Here is a 20,387-nt window from a genome sequence, read left to right as displayed (position 1 = left end):
AATCCCGTCTGGAAGGGCAAATGGCAGATGAGAGGAGCCGTCTTCGCTCTTACTCCATTACAGCCGCCTGCCTTCATGCCTCGGGAGCCGGCAGCGCTCAGCGGACACGGGGGAAGCGCCTGGCTCTGCCTCCCAGCCCCGCGGCATCTCCCCCGCCGGGGAGGACGGCGGCACGCTCCCGACCCCGCTGGGAACCGGGCTATTTCCCACGCAGCTTCACGACATCGAAGAAAGCGCCCGGTTGGGAAGGGAACATATCCAGACGCGCCCACAGCGGTGTCAGTCAGCGCGGGCCCTGCGGGCTGGCCGGGGCACGGCGAGCGAGCTAGGCGCTCACGGCGGCGGCGCGTCCCATCCCGGCAAAGGTCTCTGTCCTCCGGCCGCCCCTCCTCGCTGCCTCACGCTCCGGGGAAGGCGGCGGCGAGGCCCCCTGTTCTCACGGCGAGGGCTGCGGCTGCATCCCGGCCCATCTGCCTCCCGCGCCGGGCGGGCTCCTCCGCGCTGCCCCGGCCCCCGCCGCAGCACCGTCACCACCCCCGGCCACCCCGACAAAGGTGGGGCCCGGGGCGGCGAGGCCCCTCCTCGGCGGCTCCAGCTGCGAGCGCACCCGGCTGCTCTCCGCGGGCGAAGGCCCTTCCCGTCCTCCGCCTCCCGCCCCGAGTTTCCACAGCGCCGGGCAGCCTAGCCCGGCCTCCTCACGCCGGTCTCCGCTCAGCCCCTCCGCGGTGCCAGCGCCTTCCTCCCCCCGCGCCGGGCTCGCCGGCGAGGGGCCGCTCCGCCTCCTTCCCCTGCCCGCCGCCGGCTGCGGGCGGGAGCCGAGCGAGGGCCGAAGCTCCGCCGCCCGCGCCCCCTCTCGCCCGCCCGCCCCAACAGCACGGGCGGCTCCAGACACAAAGGGGAGTCGCTGCAGCCGCCGGCCCGGGCGCCCGTCCCGCCGCACCGCCCCCGCCGCCCGGCTCCGCCCCGCACCATAGAGGTGGCTCCAGGTAGGCAGAGCGGGGCCGCCGGGCGGAGCTCCGCCGGCTGAGGGAGGGGGCGCGGGGCCGAGGGCACCGCCGCGGGCGGGAGCTGCGGGCGAGGGGCGGCTCTGAGAGAACGGGAAGGCCCCGCTAGACCTTCCTGGGAAGGCCGCGAACGGCCCCCCCACCCCATGCAGGCTGCCTGTGAGAGAGGCTGTCAGCAGGGAGGCGTGAGCTCAGGATTCACAAAAAACGCTGTAACAACAAGAAAAAAATGTTTGGCAGTCTCCGAGATTGCGTCATGTTTGAGCTCGGGGGCCTGCCTGTCAGACACCCGGAGCTTCTGCCTCGTCCTCGGGTTCAAGCCCCCGTTATCTCTGTCCCTGTGAGCTCCCCAGGAGCGCTGGCCACAGCACCTACTGCTCTCCTGCGGTGAGCCCAGGCAAGTCACGGAAACGCAGATCCCTTAGGTTGCAACAGACCTCTGAGATCATCGAATCCAACCTGTGACCGATCGCCACCCTGTCAGCTAAGTGCCATCCAGCCTTTCCTTAAACACCTCCAGGGATGGTGACTCCACCACCTCCCTGGGCAGCCCATTCTAACAGCTAATCACCCTTTCTCTGAAGAATTTCTTCCTAATGTCCAATCTGAAATCCACTCAGTTTCAGCCATGTGACTCTCTCAAGCAAAACCATTACCTATCTCTTAAATTAAAGATATTTTATGATTTCAAAACAAAGATAAAGTGAGCTCACTCAGCTGTTTGTATGCTTTAACCTTTGCTGTATTTCACAGAACCAGAGAGCTGATGGGAGAGCTGCAACTGGGATGTAGTGTTTGATGTTCTGGCCTAGCAAGGCTCTTTCAAACAAGTTTTACTGGCTGTTGCATAGAAAAAAGGTTCTTAAGAACACCCTGCACGCTGAAGGCACCTTCAAATTTGGGCATCACCAAAGGTTTGATTATGGGAAATGCTGCCCTGTGCCAAAATTCCTATACCAGTTTCAAGGGTGAACTACAAGTTCAGAAATCCAATTCCACACCTCAAAATATTGAATGATACTACATAAAATGGTGTTGTTGCAAGTCAGAGTTACAATTTTAGTGATAATAAAAGTTTTCTGCACAATTCCATTCCTCTTCACAAGCCATAATGGATGAAATAGATGTAATCTGATACTTTGATCATCAAGAGAATTATTAAATAAATTGTACTAGGATATTCTTCATTGTGATGCTTTGGCCAGGGTCATAGTTTGACATTCCTAGGGTCAAGGTGAATTTACACTGATAGTTATAAAGTTGCCTACAATATTTTTACTTCTAATCTATGCAGATCCAACATGGATATGGGTAAGATAAAATAACAATATAATATAACAGTATAACAATATACAATATAATATAACAGTAACAATAAAATATAGAATCACAGATTGTAATTCGTATTGCCACTTTCCAGAACTGCAACCACACGTTAACCACAGTATCCTTCCTGTTATTTGTGAAATATGAATGTCAAGAAATAGCCTTTAGAAGTAACACCAACACCAACTCTCCCCCCTCCACAGCTAGAACAGTTTTACCTCCAAGAGAGGAAAAAACCCCAACACTGAATATTTTTTCTGCAGCACCAAAATCCAATGTTCTTTTCTGGTTCCACAGACACCAAACTATGCCACACACCTTCTGCCCAGCTGCAGCTACCAATAAAAGAAGCAAGATCTACTTTGTTCAGAGAAAACAAGAGGCTTGCCATGTGGGTTGCACAGCACTGCCACTGTTTAGATGGTAAAAGAAAATTACTGTAATTGTTTATGACGTCTATGAAAACCTGCTCAGCCTGAAGTAAATGACAGAGGTCTCACTTGTTTCAATAATTCTAGTTTTGGCTCATTAATTAATACTAGGAGTTCTTCTCCACAAGAAATTGTACAAAAACATATTCTGCCTTAAAGTACTTTTCTTTTTTTCTCTCCAAAAAACGGATTCGTATTTTGTTCTGTGTTTTCCTAAAATGAAGGCGAAAGACATGTCATTGTAAATACAATTATTGAATTATTTCCTTTTAGTTTCACAAAAAGGAAATAATTGTATTAAAAATGACATGTCATTTCCTTCATCCAAACCCGATCAAGAAAACACCCTACTGAAGGGCAGGGGGCTGTGCATCTGCTTTACTGGAGTTTCTATCAGGCCCTTGGATTAATCTCATACACTTGCAATCACAGCAGTTTGCAAGAATTTCCCCTGCTTCCCCAACCTCTGCTGAGTGCTGCAGGTGTTCAGGACCATGCTGGGTCCCCCCAGCCCTGGTCACAGCCCGGTGCCAGGCGGCAGAGCAGGAGCTGTGGCACCCTGGTGTCCCCGGGGCTGGCAGGGCCCAGGAGGGGCTGGCTCCCTCACAGATGTAGAAAGCAGTCGCTGCTGTCTAAGCACAGAGGCAGCTTCCTTTTCCCACGGTGCTGGGAGGAAACCAGAGATCCAAACTGTCACAGTCAGGCTCGCTCATTGTTATGTGCTTGGACAAGAACATATTTATAATTCTTCCTGTGATATTGTTTTATCTGTAAGCTAGGATTTCGCTCTCCTAATATTCAGCAACACCAAGTAAGACCTACAGAAAAGTAGTCAGGATAATGAAAAATTGCAGAGCTGCAGGACTGTAAATCTGGGGTGCAGGTTCAGGTAAAGATGGGGAGACAAGAGAAAACACATCAAATTTACCAAGATTTAAAATATTCTGACTGAAGGACTGTATTTCCACCAGGAAGAACTCTGACCAATGAAACAACACAACTGAGCTTACTGGTGATAAGACTGTTAAAAACTCTGAGGAGGAAAGGCCTTAGGAAGCAGATGGTCTTTTGCAGCTGTGTTCCCTGTTCTCCCAGCCAGGCAGAGGCAAGGCTGCCCCAGCACGGTCATGGGGCAAGGACGAGGAGGACGGTGGCACAGGAGCCAGGGTCTGTGGCTGGGAGCTGCCCAGGATGAGGGTCAGATACAGCAGGGGACGTGTATCTTGCCCTTGGGTAGGGAGCTCTGAACAGCACAGACACAAACAGCATGTGGGGGCTGCCCTTTGCTTCAGTGAGACACAGAGAGGAGAAATGCAGCTGATAGGAGGCTCAGGAGTGTCCTGCTCTGGCTCAGACTGATGCAGACACAAACATGTTGATATCACTGCACGTAAGAGAAATTAAATGTGTCCTTGTTAGCAGCATCTTCTTTAAACAACACACTCCTTTATTTTTAATTAACTGGAATAAGGGAAACTATTTTCATGCTACCAAGAGAGTATTCCAATCAGTGGAAAATAAGATGAGCAAAGAATGAAGAACACTCAAATGAACTATGAAACAATAGCTTGAGTTTCATTTCTTTTCAGAAAATCCAATGTTCAGGCACTTTAAAAAGATTTCTCAGGGTAGGTTCACTGTTATCCAAGAGTTTTTCAGCGCTGATGCAATATAACTGTTATCATTGTTAGGACTCAGGGGACTGTTCTTTTTGACAGGGCCTTTCATGAAGTCAACAAATCAGTTTAAAACAAGCCATAAATTATATTTGGCTGCCTGTCAGCTTGGCTGGGGTGTTCTCCCAGTGCTGCTGTAAGCGTTGGGGAAAGAATACAACAACACGTCCAGATATTTTGCTTTTAGGAGATATTTTGTTCCTAATTTAAAAAGAAAGCATCTCCCTAGCATTGACTCTGATGCATAAACATATGTTAGAACAGCCATCAAGATTTTTACAGACTTCCCTACAAATAAATGCACCCGTTCTGGATCCTAAGTGATAGCTTAATAAATAATGGACTCAGTACAGATCTCCCCAACGAGTGCCTGCCACTCATTGCTAAACTAGGGAACTGTCAGCAAGATCATCACCCCACTCTTGCTCCTGTATGTGGAGAGAGAGGTGGGTCCTGATAGATGGGATCCAATCCTCCTATAGCTCTCCAGATATTATTAACATCCTGAATTGCAGCCAGAACTCACAGAAAAGACAATAGTGTCTACTTACAGTCTGCTGAGTTAGCAGCTACAGCTTTAGCCAGTGCAGCCAAACAAGAAATCACACACAGACATCATTACCTTTGGAAGTGTCCAGTTCCTTGTTTTATATAGATTTTCCCATCAGTGTCCAATCCTGGCTGCTGCTGCAGAGCGGCATTAACACACCCCATAAGTCCCCTTGGAGTCAGGGCAGGGAAGGTGGCTGTGGGAAGGCCACACTTACAGGGAAGCAGGCACATATTCATAAGGAAAAACAATGGAACCTCTGGAGACTTCAGAAGCAATCTGAACACAGAAGTACCTTCCTCAGTCATGGACATGTTTCCTTGGGATTAGGGAAAGGCACCCTCTCCTTCAGAGCCTTTTTACAAACTACCAGCAGCACTTTCATCTTGTCTGAATTATTGTTGGGTTTTGCTCCTTTTCCGGGGCTTGGTATTACAGGATATTGGGAAAACAGATTCTACAAAGGAGGGACAGAGGGACACCAAGCCTTGACTGAAATCCCAGAGAAGTCCTTTATGGGGTAAAGACTGTTTCTTTCTGTTCTTTCTGACAGGATGGAAAAGCCCTATTCGCAATGGTCAGCCTGTCCTGACAAGATATGACAGTAGCAAAAGCTCCTGTGGCATCACATACCAGACAAGGCTCTCGTGCTCCCAATTCTACCAAAAGCCTTAAGGAAATGGTAAATCAAATTCCCTGCCTCAGAGGGAATCAATTTCCCCTTTAGTCCAGTTAAATAATCTGTGCCAGACATTACTTTTGGCCTTTAGACTCATACAAATCTGTCTGAGGGCTGTTAAGACTTAATTTTTCTTTGTCTCTGAGGCAAAGAAAAGAGCACCTTCTGTTGAGCTTTCAAAAAAAAAACCCAAAACATTTATGAGTATGGACTAGTAAATGTTTTCAGACTTGAGTTTTTCTAACTCTACCAGGCTGTTGTGTAATCTACTGCAAGGTGAACCACACTGTGCAGTGAAGTCATGACAGTCTTTGACATCAACATCCTAAATCAGAAGAGAAGTTTTGTGGCAGCTTTGTTTACCTTTTGATAACAGACTCTTAATAAATCGAATACAAAAATTAATTGCACCACTCTTGTGGCAGTCCCCAGAAAGATCTATTTTGATGTTTTGCTTCTTTTTTTGTGCTGGTCTCACATGCCCTGATTTTGGTGTAGCAAGTGGTTTCCTATGGGGAGCCCATAATTGCATGATCAAAGGATCATGTGTGAGGATCAAGACTGGAAACATAAGCAGGTGGGTGTGGGACAGGTAGGCCTTGAGCATGCAAGGAGAAGGAGGAGGAAGATGCACACTGTGGGATAAACAAAGGAAGTATTTTGTTTCTAAAAGGGTTAGCAGTGAAATAGTTAATCAGCATTTTTACATTTCATAATGCATTATATTTCCCTGTGATAATGAACTACCAACAGTGTCGGTAGCAGCTGCTGCCTTGTTTTAGAGATAACACTGCTTAGTCTGTGGAAATCTTATCTCCACTTTGGGGGTGGAGGTGAGAGAAACTTTCATGTTAGCTCTGAGAAGCACCTCCCACTTTGAATTAAGTCTGAAATCATCTGTTAAAGGCCTTTTACAGCTTGTCTGAATCTCTTGGCTTGTTCATCACAACATAAAATGGGAAATTTGCTGCAGGGTTTTTATCCGTTCAAAACATCACTTATTCATTAAATCCAACAATGGACGTAGTCAGAAATAGAAACGTAATGAGCTGTGTCAGAATCATCTTCTGGTCTGCAGCAATGGGTATGTCATCACCACAGACCTGCAGGGTTTCATTCCTGAGAGCTACCTGAGCCTTCTCACACTCACGACAGGCAGCTGGGAATGGAGCTCAGGGAACCTCCAACACTCCAACACTGCTACTGTTACCTTCCTTTGCCTTCTGGTTCTGGGCTGTTGGGACTTTTTTCTTTTCAGTTATTGGTTTTTTAGTTACTCACTACACAGGATAGTTAGCAGTGCAAGTCAGGTTGGTTTCCAAAAGCCACCTTTTCCTTTTTGGTCTTTAATTTCTTGCAGACGGTTTGCAAACAACCTAAAGATATTTCTCCAATCAGCTCAATACTATCAGGAAGCTAATAAAATGCCCTCAGAGAACAAAATGAAAGCTGTGATAGACTTGCACTCAGTTTTCCATGGTAGGGGTCCAGAGGAAGCAGCCTCTGTTTGTGCTCATTGCTGGTCACCCTTGAACTTCACATCAACTTGACAAGTGCCAGGCATTCATCTAAAGGACAGAAGTGGTGTCTACATCATGCATTTGTTCCTTGTTATTTTAAATGACAGTGTGGAGGGAACCCTTTTTGCTCAGACTTTTTAGAACTGTTGTCCTTTGCAATGAGAAAAGAGGCATCAACCATGAGGCCAACAGCAGAGCTTCTTCAGGTTTTGTCTTCTCTTGCAAATGTGAAAAAGAGTAAAAACAGAGTTGAATTGAAGCCCCTTTTAACTCAGATTTTGTTGCCACTGCAAGCACAATGTCAGAGGGCTGACCACTCTCAGATCCACAGCTTGCAGAGAAAGGTGCTGCTGAGTGTGCCTGCCCAGCATTCCTCTCCTGCATGCAGCCAGCTCTGGGAACGTCACCTGGAGCAAGATAAAAATACAATTATTACCTTTTACTAACCAAACAGGAGATTTCTATCCCTTCTGCTTCTGCCTGTAACATGACATCTGTTGCCTGACAATTTTGAGACATTTTTATCTGAGAAGATTGTTCCTTCAGATCAAGAAATGAGTCAGTACCTCTGCACACCCTGCTTGCTTCTCATGGATTGATTTGGAAACATGAACCCAACTAATTGCTTCCCCGAAATATCCATCAGGAGCCCTCTCCTTGAAGTGATACAGGCCAGGACACCAGCTCCAGCCACCAGCATCAGTCCTGCTTGCTGGGGCCTGCAGCTAACATTGCAGGCACAGTTGCTTCCTACCCCTCTGAGTTGAGTAAAATCAATGTCTGAGCAGGGTTTCCCCTCTCTAGCATTTTTGTCAATTTCACTTTTGTATTTATTTACTTTCAACCATCCCCTCAACTTTGAAGAAGTTGCATTTAGCAAAAGGAAAAACTACCAGCCCCATAGCTCAGCTCTCATAAGGGCTGAAGCTCTCATATTCCCGGCAACAGAAGGGTGGAAGGGGTGTGAAATGAGGGCAAAGAGAAGCATGGACCCTGAACGAAATGTTGAACAGAAAGAGGGAGGAAGCTGTAGGCAGGAGAGAGAGGATCTGAAGAGTGAAAGGAGGAGAGAAAATGTTACAGGAGAGGGTTTATGTTTGAATATGGATTTAAATGAAAATGCATTTTGATTGAACAGAAAGGAGGGTGCTAAACTCAGATCTCTGTTATGAGCCACACTGACAGGGACACTGGCTTGGAACTTTCACAGTGCCCATCTGCAGGAGTAGGTCCCTGGAACAGGCTGGCAGATAATCCTCGACTCAGAAGGAAACAGCAAGTCTCAAGTTTCTCTTGGCTTAACCAAAAGCTGTAAAGCATATTCTTCCTGCTCTCCACTAATATTCAGAGCTCCCCTGTGTATTTTGTTGATGAAATCTCTCACCCCAATTCAGGAGATAGCACCATTTGCTAAACATACTCTGCCTTGCTACCAGAAGAGCTTCTGACCTTGTCCTGTCTTCTCCTTAGCATTTGGCAAATAGTTATCTGTACTCACTGTGACCTCCAGCCAGCTGGGTAAAAAGCTTTGGAGCCAAACATGTGCACAAATAATTCCAGGGGCAGCTGTTACTACTGGATTATCTCTTCCTGTGGTTTCTACAGATAGAAATAGTTAATATATGTTGCAGTTTACAGCTCCTTTCCCTTTAGCAGACCAAGAACCATCTTCCTTCAACTCAGGGCCATCAAATCCATCTCAACAAAGAGGGCCTTCAATCTGGTACTCCCCCGTTTTGCCAGATGTATCCTATCGGGTGAAATGGAGCCCACAACAGCCAAAATCACAAATCACAGCCCTGCCATCTTTAGCCAAGGAGGTCTCCATTTAATCACTCTTCTCAAGTTATGTGTAACAGAAGCCATTCTGTGCGTATCCAAGCACAGCAGCCCTCTCTCCAGCCCCTCCAGCCTCCCACACCCCAGACATGAGGTGTTTTTTCACCCTGACGCATTGAGGTCCACGCCTGATCAGAGTTCATTCAACCCGAAGAGCAGCAATGACTCGCTTCCAAAAAATGAGACTATTATGGCTAGAGACCATTATGAAAGCCTGCGTGAAGCTGAGACCAGATGTGTGCTCAGCTCACTCCAAATATTGCTTAGGGCAAAGCCCTGGATTGTTTTGGTTTTGTTTTTTAAACAAAACAGGATTGACAGAATCTCCTCTGTAACAAAAAATGTTTTCTGATGTTTTTCTGCACTGCTGTTGCAGATGTGTGGCCGGGCTGGGAGCTCACACCCACCAACAGTGACCACAGCAGCTCTCAGAAGTGCATGAAGACGTGGAAGGAGCCCTAATGTGATAGGATGGAAGTGATGGCAATGCCAGCCCATTTAAGTTCAGCTCCAAGAATCAGCTTGTGGTCATTGGGACCATGTTATTCTTTCAGTAGGATGTTCTGTATGAGCCCTTGGAAGTGAGAGCGATAAAATGGCTCAGATCACTTTTTGCCTTTACAGCAAACCTTTCATCAGAGGAACCTCAAAGCAACTTGCCAGCAAGAACGGGCACAACCTCACACTGTGCCTGTGAGATAAGCGAAGGATGGAATAGATTAACTGCTTAAAAGCACACAGCAGCTCTGTGGGATGAAGGAAAAATAAGAAAAAAACCTTATATATATACATACACGTTTGAAACCATACAGGGTTTTATGGAGAGGCAGCCTGGAAGGCTGCCAGGATACTGAAATTGCCACCCCTACACAACCACGAATACCATGGAAACCAGTGGGGCACTGGCAGGCAGGAAAGGAAATCAGCTGAAAAATGGCTTTCCATGAAATGCAGCCAGGCTGGGACACTGCTCCCCTCCTGGCTGAGGGAGGCCTACGTGCCGAACCACCAGTGCTGCTGCCGGTGGGAGCTGGCCTCCAGGAGGGAGCCATTCCCAGTCATTTCCCAGCCTGGGGTGGCGCTTTCCTGGCGGCGGCCAGTGGATGACAGCAAAAAGAGGGATGGATGAAAACTGCTACATCATGTCAGCTGTGGTGTGGAGGTAATGGAAACCCTGAGTGCCTAGTAAAGCTTCAACACATGCTGGGAGGTATAGGAAGATCAAAGTCAGTTGACATCTGAATGAGGACAGGGAAGGAACAAGTTTGTGCAAGCTCCTGCCTGCCCTGTCTGGTGAGGCACGATTGAAAAGCACAAAACACTCATCAGTTTTCCCTCAAAATACTAAGAAAGCACAAAGAAGGATTCCTTTAACCTGAGCGAAAGTAAGTAAAGGAGAGAGGCCTGGAAAACGAAGCCAAAATTAACAAATGAAACTGAATATAACAGGAATAACAGCAATAAACAAACCCAGACAAGCAGTGGAGGAGGAATGAACACACTGTTAATCTGTCAAGTACACCGTGCCCACATCAAACTACAGAGTGAGCCCAGAGAAATACCCAGCCTCCTAGCTGAGCAAGGGCACCTGCTTGTTACCAAACAGCACACATCCCTTAAAAAGTCATACTCCTGGTAAGCCAGGGGAGGAGGAATTCAAGCACAGAACAGCTGTACTCATTCAAAATACTGCTAAGAGGAACAGCGGCATCTTATGAGTAAGCTGGATACGGCGCAACCAGCACCAGGCTTGAGCAAAAATAGCCCAGTGGAGATGAGAGGCAAGTAGAGACATCAGCACACAGCTCTCCTTCTGGCTCTCTGCAACTGAAGGGTGCAGAGGTGATCTCCTACAGAGCCTAGATTGAATAGAGGCAGGGGGACATTTCTACAGAAAAGCAAAGAGGGCTGGAAAACCAGAGAAGGAGCAGAGCAGCATTTCTGCTGCTCTAAAATGCACAGAGCTAACGGACCTTCCAGTGGCCACAGGGGAGGGCTGGAAGGGGATGGGAGCATTGCCATGGCTGGCCCTGATAAGGCTCTATCTAGGAACAGGAGAGGGCTGTGCAGCCGAGAAACGGGTCTGGAGGAGTGCGAGAACAACAGGATAACATCAGGCACTTCTGACACAGCTGAAGGACCGCCACTGGTCATCAGGAGACAAGTGAAGATGGGAGACTTTAAAGTGCTGCCAGGAAAAACAAGCTACAGCCAGGGTCGAGGAACATGGGATCCAACTCCTAGTTGTCAGCAATTGTGGTGTATACATTGCTGAAAACAGATGCAGTGCCAGGAAAATCCAACTCCTAGCATGAAAAGAATAACTTAGGAATGATAATGAGAGAAGCCAAAGCAACTGCGACTGTGAATTAGTGATTACATGAAAGTTTTTATCTTAAAGTTATGTTAGGCCAAATCCTGAAGTAATTTTTTCATCCAAGAGTACTCCCTCGAGAACCCTGTGATTTGGCCACAAATTGCTACATTAGAAAAAAACCCAAACCAAACAAACAGCCCCCCCCGCCCCCTCTGAAAAAAAAAGAAAAAAAAAGGCATAACAAAACAAAGATTTCTTTTTTATGCTGGCTGGACATACATAGCAGGCAATACTCTGACTGGCATTAAACACTTCTCCAGCAGGTAGCTGAAGTCCTCTGCTTCATGGCACCATCCAGCATCACCGTGAGGGACAGGCCAGTCATCAGGATTTGCTCCCTTATGTGGCTGCTACCCAGGGAAGTGGGAACTGTGGCTGTTTGTTATGAAGACAAGTACATGTTATTCAAGCTCCCTGAAACAAGTCAGGTACAATCCTCATCACAGTTCCTCCCACTTGGACCTATCAAAGCTACTCCTGAAAAACTGAACATACAGAAGCCTGGGTACTGCCATAAGGAAATGTAGCAATCATCACTGCCCACCATGTGCTGAACAGCAATAAAAATGTCTTTTAAAAATAGCTTATCTGGGAAAAAAATACCAATGCCTCAGTGGCAGGCTCAAAAGAACAGCAAAAGGATTCTCCCTATCCCATTCCCTGGGCATTACTGAGCTCAGCAGCAGCTCTGAGCTTCACACCTGGAGGACTCTGTGTAGTTTCAAACAGGGCATCTGCAAATCCCAGAGCCCAATAAGCCCCAAGGAGATGCAGCCACAGTGAAATACCTCTCACCTCCCAGAACCTCTCCCCATTCCAGTTGGAGATCATCACACACATGAAACTTCCCTACTCATTTTTTGGACTTGGCTTACCAGGAGTAATATGCTGCCAACCTGCAATTGCTAAGGAGGTATCAAAAATAACATGAGAAAGTGAATATTTGGAGCAGGAGACACACCCTTCCCATGACAGATGACCTGCTGTAAAAGCCCTCACAAAAGCAAGGGAATGTGCTCAAATACTTGTTGTAAAATCTGAAGCTTGAATGCTGTGCAGCCAAAAATCCTGGAAATAGTTCTTTCAAATAATGCAAACACTTTGGAGATTCTGAGAGAAGAAATAGCTGGAAATAGTTTTAGATAAAGAACCTTTCATGCCAGCTGGCAAAAGGATGGATCAGATAGATGGATAGATGGGGCTTAAAGCCACTTTTGTCTCAGCAGTGGGCTGGGCTTGTGTATGCAATGTCTAAGGCAGGATATCTCATTATCTGACCCTTAAATGTTAGCTTTATGAAATCATATCAGATGAAGCTGCAGCCTTCAAAAGCATCTCCCAGCTTGGCAGGACTCTCGCCTTCCTCCCAGCAGGCCTTGGGCTGCCCTGGTGCTCATGCACAGCCCTCAGGTTCTCCCCTGCTCCGAGCATCAGTCCAGGCTCTGACAAAGCTCAGGGAGGTTTGTTAGGGTGCAGGCAGTTTCATAAATACTCGGTCAAAACTCTTTGCTCCCATAGCGCAACAGCAGCAGGATGACCCCAGAGGGCGAGAAAAGAAGGATGCTGTGAAGGCTGAAGGGAAATCCCCCAAACAGTGTTTGATATGTTTAACAGAAACTCACTGAGAGCAGGATGTGATCCACACAAAACAAACCACAGTAAGCATTCTGTATTTTTCGTAGCCTGTGCAGCTTTGAGTAAAGGTGATGTTTAGTTTGAGCTGTACTTTTGATGCATGAATCTAAAGAGGCCAAACTGAGGCACCTCAGAAGGGGAATTACACCTTGCTTGGAGGGATGGGCTGAGGCACAGGTGTGCAGGAGCCCTTGCAGTTTGCTTAGAGCCAGACACCCTCTCCTCACGTTCTTTCCTCATTGGGTGACTACGATGGGGGTTAGGGCTGTCCCCAGCAGTGGCAGCTCATTGCCTGTGATGTTTGTCACAAATTGCAAGGACCACAGTCCCCACAGGCTCCCTCCAACATCTCATCCCCTGGGACTTCAGTGCTTCACTGCCATTGAGACATCCCAGTTCTGTGGATCACCAGCCAAAGCAAACCAGAGTCTCTGCAGCATCTCAACTGGTGTGAAGAGATTGCAAAAATCCGGAAAGACTAAAATAAGTACATGGACCAGGAAGAGTTTAACTTTCTTTTAGAAATGCATTTTTTGCTGTATTTGAACTATGCATCCCTGAAGATTTCATGTCAAAATGGAATTGTGCAATGAATATTAAATGTTTATCAAGAAATTCAGAGTTGAAAGTGGTCTGCAATGACAGATCAAAAAAGAAAATCCCCTCTGCACCATTTCTATCCCCATTTTTTATGACATATTAATTCATCCAGAAGGACTTTAATACTCACCTTTATAGATATTTTTGCTTTTCACATCAGACATTAAACTTTGCCATCTTGTTCAAGAAGACACCGAGTTACCACAGACATGGCAGGATTACACCATCAACATTGCAACATCGAAGGCCTGGCATGACTAATCCCCATGTAAATGGAAAAAGACCAAAGATGGGCAGTCTGTGCAGTGGGTAGGTGCAGAGCCAGACAGTCTCCTCCAGCCCACAGGGGCATGGGAAGCATGTCCCATCCACACAGAAACAGCCTTGAGTCTCTGCACCCTTTCCCTTGGGTGCCTTCATGGGGACAGTGGCACATGTGGCCCTGTGGCACAGCAGGGCTTGCCTCGTGGTTGCCCCCCTCACATCAGGAGAGTGGTTTAGGATAACTGGGTTGCTCCCAGGATGAATGGTGGATTCTTTGCTTTCATAAGCATGTTCATGGGAAAAATCCACCTTTGCATAAAGCATAAAACCACTTTTAACTGTGGTGTTTGAAAGACAAGCAAAACTGTCTTCCCTGTAGAAATGGCACGTGAGAGAGCACAGAGACTTTGTGGTCCATCTGAGAGAAGTAGCTGCCAGAAGAAGACATCACCAAGCTGGCTTCTCTTTCCTGTAGGCATCATCTTGTGATGATTCACAGAGTCCAGCTGAAAGGCATTGATGATGTGTCTGTATGATGCAACAGCAGAGCTGTGTCAGATCCAGCACCAGAGCACTACCTTCCAGAGTACGGACACTCATTTTTGTGCTTGGCAGGACAGTCTAACCAAAAACTTGTATGAAATTGGCCCAAACCTTTCCCTAGCAGAGAGCAGGAGTGGCTGATACAGGCTCCCACGAGGGTCACTGTGGGCTCCTGTCTCTCTCCATCTGAATTCATTAATTAGGGGGAGATGAAGGCAGGACTTGCTGTTTTGAGGGACTTGCCCTCACAGGGCAGCATTTCCTGTGGTTTCTGCCATTGAGCTGACAGCACAGGGACCAGAAACAAAAGATGTGAATTAAAAATAGAGAAGAAAGAGCTGAATCTTTTGCAGGCATGAAACTTGACTATGGGTTGGCAAAACAGTTCATTGCAGCAATTTCTGAAGGTCATAGCATCATGAGGGGATAGCAATCAACAGCTGACAGCCAAAGGAAGCCCAGATGTTTAAGTTGTGTGTTGAGCAAATTTGATTGAGAAATCAGAGAAGGCACAGATTCTGTTATTCTACATTCAGATTATTTTTTAGGTGAAAAATGCACTTGAAGCTCTTTTTTGCAGCTTTGACCTGAGCAAACAGCAGTTGTTCAACTGTCAGAGCTGTGAGCTCCAGTGATTTATTCAACTCTCATGCTAGCTGGTATTTCTGACAGCTTGGAGACTCATGTGAATAAATCAGCATTTCAGCTATTATCAACCCAAGTTTCTACACATTCTGCTAAAAGAAAGGAAAATAAACTGGTCCTACAAATGTGTATACCAGGAGTCAGCCAAATCCCTCAGGCTGCTACCTGAGAAAACACAGTCTTTTTTTTTTAGTTGATGGTATGGTGTGGGACATAACAAGTCCTGTTTCTTACTGCCTGGAGTTACTTTTAGATGATAGCCTAGATTGTACCTCCAGATTGCACACTTGGACTGTGCTGTTACATTGTCACAGGCTCCGGTGCCCACAGTACCTGCATTGTGACTCAGGGCAACACCACGGGGCGTTGGAGGATCATCCACCACCTCTGGCATGCAGTCAAGCCTTGTGCAAACTTCCACCAGGATCAGCAGATGTGCCTGCTCTCTCTGCCTGTTGCTGGAAGCTGCAGGAGTCTCCAGGAAATGCCAGTCAGAAAGGGCTACAGGCAGCAACAAAGAAAAAACAAATCTCAGCCTCGCATATCGGAAGATATTTAGTACAAAGGAATATTTACAAGTCCTGCTTTGTGCTTTAGGCAGAGCATTTGATAAAAATGGTCTTCTCAGCCTCCTTTATTGGCAAAATGATGCACATCAGCTGGACTCTGGAAACAAAAGGTGACCAGTCTGATAGAACAGATGCCTGGTTCCTGAACAAGGGCCCTGACCCTCACTCCAGACCAAGTGTCTTGAGTGTTCGCCTGTAAGACTGAGGCCATTTACCAGTGCCTGTCAAAGCAAACAGAAAGGTCCACCCTAAGGCCACAGTAAGAGTTGGATCCAGGTGAAATGCTGCACCCAACTCAGTTTTCTACTGATTTTTCAAGAAAAAAATAAGCTTTTACAAACCTTTGGAGAATGAAGGCTTTCACTTGTAGCTCCACTGACTTCACCATCCTGCCCCAACAACATAAACAAAGCAAATTACCTGAGACTTGCAGACTACCCTGGCCAGGACAGCACAGTATTCCTGTTTCCACATGAGAGGAAGTATTTCCTGGTTTGCAAGGTGTGGTCAGGCAAAAGGAAGAGCTCCTTTTCTTTAATTAATTTTGTTGCTATTTGTATCTGCACTTCTTTCATAGTTTCAGGTGCACAAGTTATCAGGAATATCTGCTGCAAGGCATAAGCACTGACAGTTCTCAATTCTGCCTTCCCCTGCCTTCTCTCCCAAAGTAAATCTGAGGCACTTTCCCACAGATGCTATTTTGATCACCAAAATATTAAACCTGCAAACTTGGGGTGGGGGTAAACCCTTTCAAATCAAGTGAATAAGCCAAGGGGAAAAAATAGACTCAGTCATTTTTCCTACCCATTTCATTAATGGCATTCCACTTCAGAAGGGGCACATGCAGAGCCAGCCTCACTGGGTGCCTGTGTACAGCCCAGCCCCTGCAGTGCCCCTCTCCTGCCCTGCCATGCCCCTGCCAGGGACCAGGGCTGGCAGTGCCCAGGCAGGGCTGCGTGTGGGGCTGTGCTCCAGCCAAGTGTTTGAGCAGGCACGTACCCCAGTGAAAGGAGCAGGACTGGTTGTGCTTCGAGATAAGATTGTCTGCCAGGGCTTTGTTGGAGACAGCCTTGCAGATGCAGGAAGGAAAACAAGCTGTAAAGATGGCAAAAGGAGAAGGGAAAAAATGCCTCAAGGGAAGCAGCACCGGCAGGAGACAAAGCAAAGGGCACAGTAAAGGCTGAGACAAACTTGCACAGCACAAGTCATGTCCTGCATTAAGAACCCCCCTCACTTGTGTGTTCTGCACCTCCCAGGGCAGCCAGTGCTGGGGCAGGGTGCCAGGGACCTTGGCAGGAGGTGGTGCAGTCCACCCACACCCCATGTTGCCTGCAAACTGTCCTTAACAAGCAGCTGGGACACTGGCTGTGAGGCCACCTGCAGCCGGGGCTGCTGCGCTCACAGGGACAAGACCTACCTAGGAAACGAGTCGTGGGGCTGCTCACCTGGTAAGTGAGCAGCAGTGAGAAGCATTTGCTGGCACAGTGTGGAGGGTGATCAAAGGCTGCTCCCACAGGAGAGGTGACAGGTGAGGTACAGCAGGAAGAGCAGAGCCAGCCCAGCAGCCCCTGCTGCTCACAAACCAAGCACAGCTCTCAGGCTCTCTCTCACGTTTGCTTGTTTGGGATGCCTGGTTGTTCTTCCAGATTTAGCCTCCTACTGCATCCATGGGTGAGGCCCTGCATTCAGTCTGTCCTGTGGATGTACAAAGAGAACAAGGACCTTCACAGAGGGTCCACGGAGGGCACCACTTCCTTACAGATGAAGGTTTTACTGCTTGAGCGTCTTGCTTCAAGCAAGGCAAGGATTCAAGGGGAAATCCTAGTTCCAGTTTAGCCCATTTGCATTCACCTGTCCCACAGGTATTTTATACAGCATAGTTTCCTGGTTTATGGCCCTTTCTCCATTGCTCCAATGCACAACAACAGGAGGATGGAGTCTCCAGCTGGACAGTGAGGATGGTGTGAGGGCAGGGAGGCCAGGGGCAGCTGAGTTTTACCTGTTGAGATGGGAAACAGCACTGCACAACATGTGGTTTTGGTCCTCTGCAGTCTGGAGGCTAAACCCAGCACCTGCAGCCCCACAGGAGCCCTGCTGAGAGCACAGGAAGGAGCTGTGGGCTTGGGACCGGCTCAGTCCTGTTGGAATTCAACTGACTGCTGATAAACTCTGGGAGTCAGACAAGACCTGAGACAAGACCCAAGATAAGACCCAAGATAATCCACACAGCTTCCTGCTGCACTTTTTGGCTTGATGCATCTCCAAGTTAAACCAGCACCTTTTCCTCACAAGTGGCTGAGCTGTGGTTCCTGGCACACACTGGACCTGGAGCACAGGAGCAACAGGACTGGGCCAGAGGGTCCACAGCTGTGCCAGAGCACCGTGGGCAGTTGCACACCCCAGGGACCCCAGGGAATGGCAGGGTACTTACAGTGAAAGCCACAGCTGCTGCTTTGTGCCCTGAGGCTCAAGGTCATTTCTTTTTCCAGAACAAGGAAAAGAGACTTGTGCTAAGTACCTCAGTTTGTTTAATCCACCCTACAGAAACAAAAGCCTGAGAGGTTCAAAGCTCCTGTGTTTATTCTATCAGGCTTATTTCTGGGCTAAATAAACCATCAAAATTCTAAGTCTCAGCTGAAAACATCTAAACATGTTAGCTGCAACTAATGAATAGTTAGTGTTTGGCAAAGAAAAAGCATGAATCCATAATTATTATGAGTCACCTGGAGAAACCAGAGCAGTAGCCAACAAAAAACCCCTCTGAATAACTCAATGGGAACGAAAATGCCTAAAAACATGCACATCATCAACACCACATCCTGAGCCCAGGTGAGGCCAGAGGGGGCAGTTCTGTAGAGGATGTTTCAGCTCCCCACTGGTCACTGACCAAGGACCCCATGCCAGTCTCAGCAGAAGCCCATCCCTGCATGCAAGGGCAGTCTGACATCCACATTCCCTCCGTGACTCATAGGATTGGACAAGTCAGGCTTTTGCAGACAACAAAAAAAGATAAAAATCATATTGCTTGGGGGAGTGCCAAGCTATTATTTCACCCAATTAGAGTCTTGAACTGCTGAAAGTTAAAAGGATTTCCTCTGCAAAGAGAACATTCCCCAGCCAGAAAGTCTCCAGAAAGGTACAGGCGCAATAACTCCTGGCATTTGGTGTTAGGAAACAAACGTCTAGACAAAGCTGCCTTCTTTTGATTTGTTTTTGATGACATTTTTAAAGGATGCCACAGTACAGATCCTAAGATTTAAATTTCTATTTTTACACTGTGGATACCTGTGACAGCTTCACACATCCAGAACATGCTGGAAATTATTTCCGCATCTTTGGTTGTTTTATTTCACCACTGCACTCTAGAAGTACTCAGCCCCCTGGGGTTCTAATGGATGGGTACCGCTATTTGCATGGATGGGCTGTCAGGCAGGAACAAGAGCTGCCTGCGCTGAAACTGCCTCCTGAGGAGACCAGGAGTGGGTCTGGGCCCATGTCAGTCCTGCTTGAGAAGCCTCAGCTGATCTGAGGAGCACAAGGGGCAGCACAGGGGTCTCGCAGGAAAGCACCTGACGCTGGTGCCAAGGTTCAAATACCCCCTCCTTTCATGTACTGCAGGTGGCACACCTGGGCCTGGGCACAGGAGCTCTCTCTTGGCATTCCTCACCCACCTTGGCACCTCCTTGCCCACACCTCCCTGCTGTGAGCCAAGCAAAGCCATGGAGAATTGCACTAAGGGGAAGGTTTTAACTTGTCCTGCTGTTCCAGGTAGGCACAGGCAGGCTGGCCATTGGGAGCAAGCAGCTTCCCCTGCCACAGCACTGCCCATGGTTGCTTCAGCATGCTGCAATACACTGATTGAGCAACTGGCAATTATATTGCATTTATCTCTATCTGCAGTGTTATGGTGTTACATTCACAGCTGTCTAAACAGGAGCCTGCCTCCCATCCATGGTAACTTCCATTTTGTGTGACCTTGCTGATCCTGCAGCAGAGAGCAGCACCAAAGACTGAGCTCATGTTTTGGTGCTGCTCCTCACCCAACCAGTGCCACACCAGTTCTAAAAAAGTCATTTTAAAATGTGCTTCTACATTGCTACAAAAGCAACCTTATTGCCACCCTGCAAAAGGAAATGTTTGGGTTTTGACACAGCCAGCTTTAGATCCTTTTCAAGAAGGGGGAGCTCAGTGTGGCTGCCCTGGGACTGGCTGGAGCTTTATCAAGAGAGATTTCATCATGGACTTAGACAACCCCGCTCGCAGCCATTGTGCTGTCAGACAGGTTTCCTTCCTCTTCTTCCCAACACTTCTACATCACATCCTATTGAGAGCTCTTCTAGTGCCTCATAAATAATGTGATAATGAGAGCCCTGTACACTTCTGGGATTTGAGAGGCATTATCTCTGTTTTTAAGAGTGGAATATGAAGATCAGAGATTAAAGGTGGCAAGTCCAATGGGCTGTGATCCAAACAAGAGTTCTTCTAATTCATTCCCCTTACATTTGGAACCCCTTCCTGGCTTGCTCAGTCAGCCCAGCTTTTCTACTTCCTCATCCCAGCATTTCTGTCCTGCCCCATCCCTTCTGTCCAGGGTACCTCACAAATTTTACACAGGAACATCACCGTCTGCCACTCACTGTATTTTGCTTGAGGTTTGTAGAGACAAAATTGCTGTTTCCATTGGACAGTAACTAAGATGAGAAATTAAACATCAGAAAATCTATTGTAG

The 20,387-nt window shown here is 47.5% G+C and overlaps 1 protein-coding gene across 6 annotated transcripts in view; it reads left to right on the top strand.

Annotated features, from left to right (window-relative positions):
* Window positions 1-27: 27 nt before the first annotated feature.
* Window positions 28-20,387, top strand: part of LOC113458884 (uncharacterized) — a 24,681-nt gene continuing 4,321 nt past the window's right edge. The window contains exons 1-4 of one of the 6 annotated variants that reach the window (XR_012581946.1): window positions 28-986; window positions 2,628-2,753; window positions 5,541-5,669; window positions 9,402-11,580. Coding sequence is in view for 2 of the 6 variants with exons in the window: in XM_074548271.1 (XP_074404372.1) it covers window positions 28-986; window positions 2,628-2,753; window positions 5,541-5,589 (1,134 nt within the window). In the remaining 4 variants the exon portion in view is untranslated. Of the gene's footprint in view, window positions 987-2,627; window positions 2,811-5,540; window positions 5,913-9,401; window positions 11,581-20,387 lie in introns of those variants that run through there. The other 5 variants (XR_012581948.1, XR_012581947.1, XR_012581949.1 and 2 more) reach the window with 5 other exon arrangements.

Source organism: Zonotrichia albicollis, chromosome 10 (assembly GCF_047830755.1).
Source record: "Zonotrichia albicollis isolate bZonAlb1 chromosome 10, bZonAlb1.hap1, whole genome shotgun sequence".
NCBI classification, from domain to species: Eukaryota; Metazoa; Chordata; class Aves; order Passeriformes; family Passerellidae; genus Zonotrichia; species Zonotrichia albicollis.
This window is presented reverse-complemented; position numbering and strand designations above follow the sequence as displayed.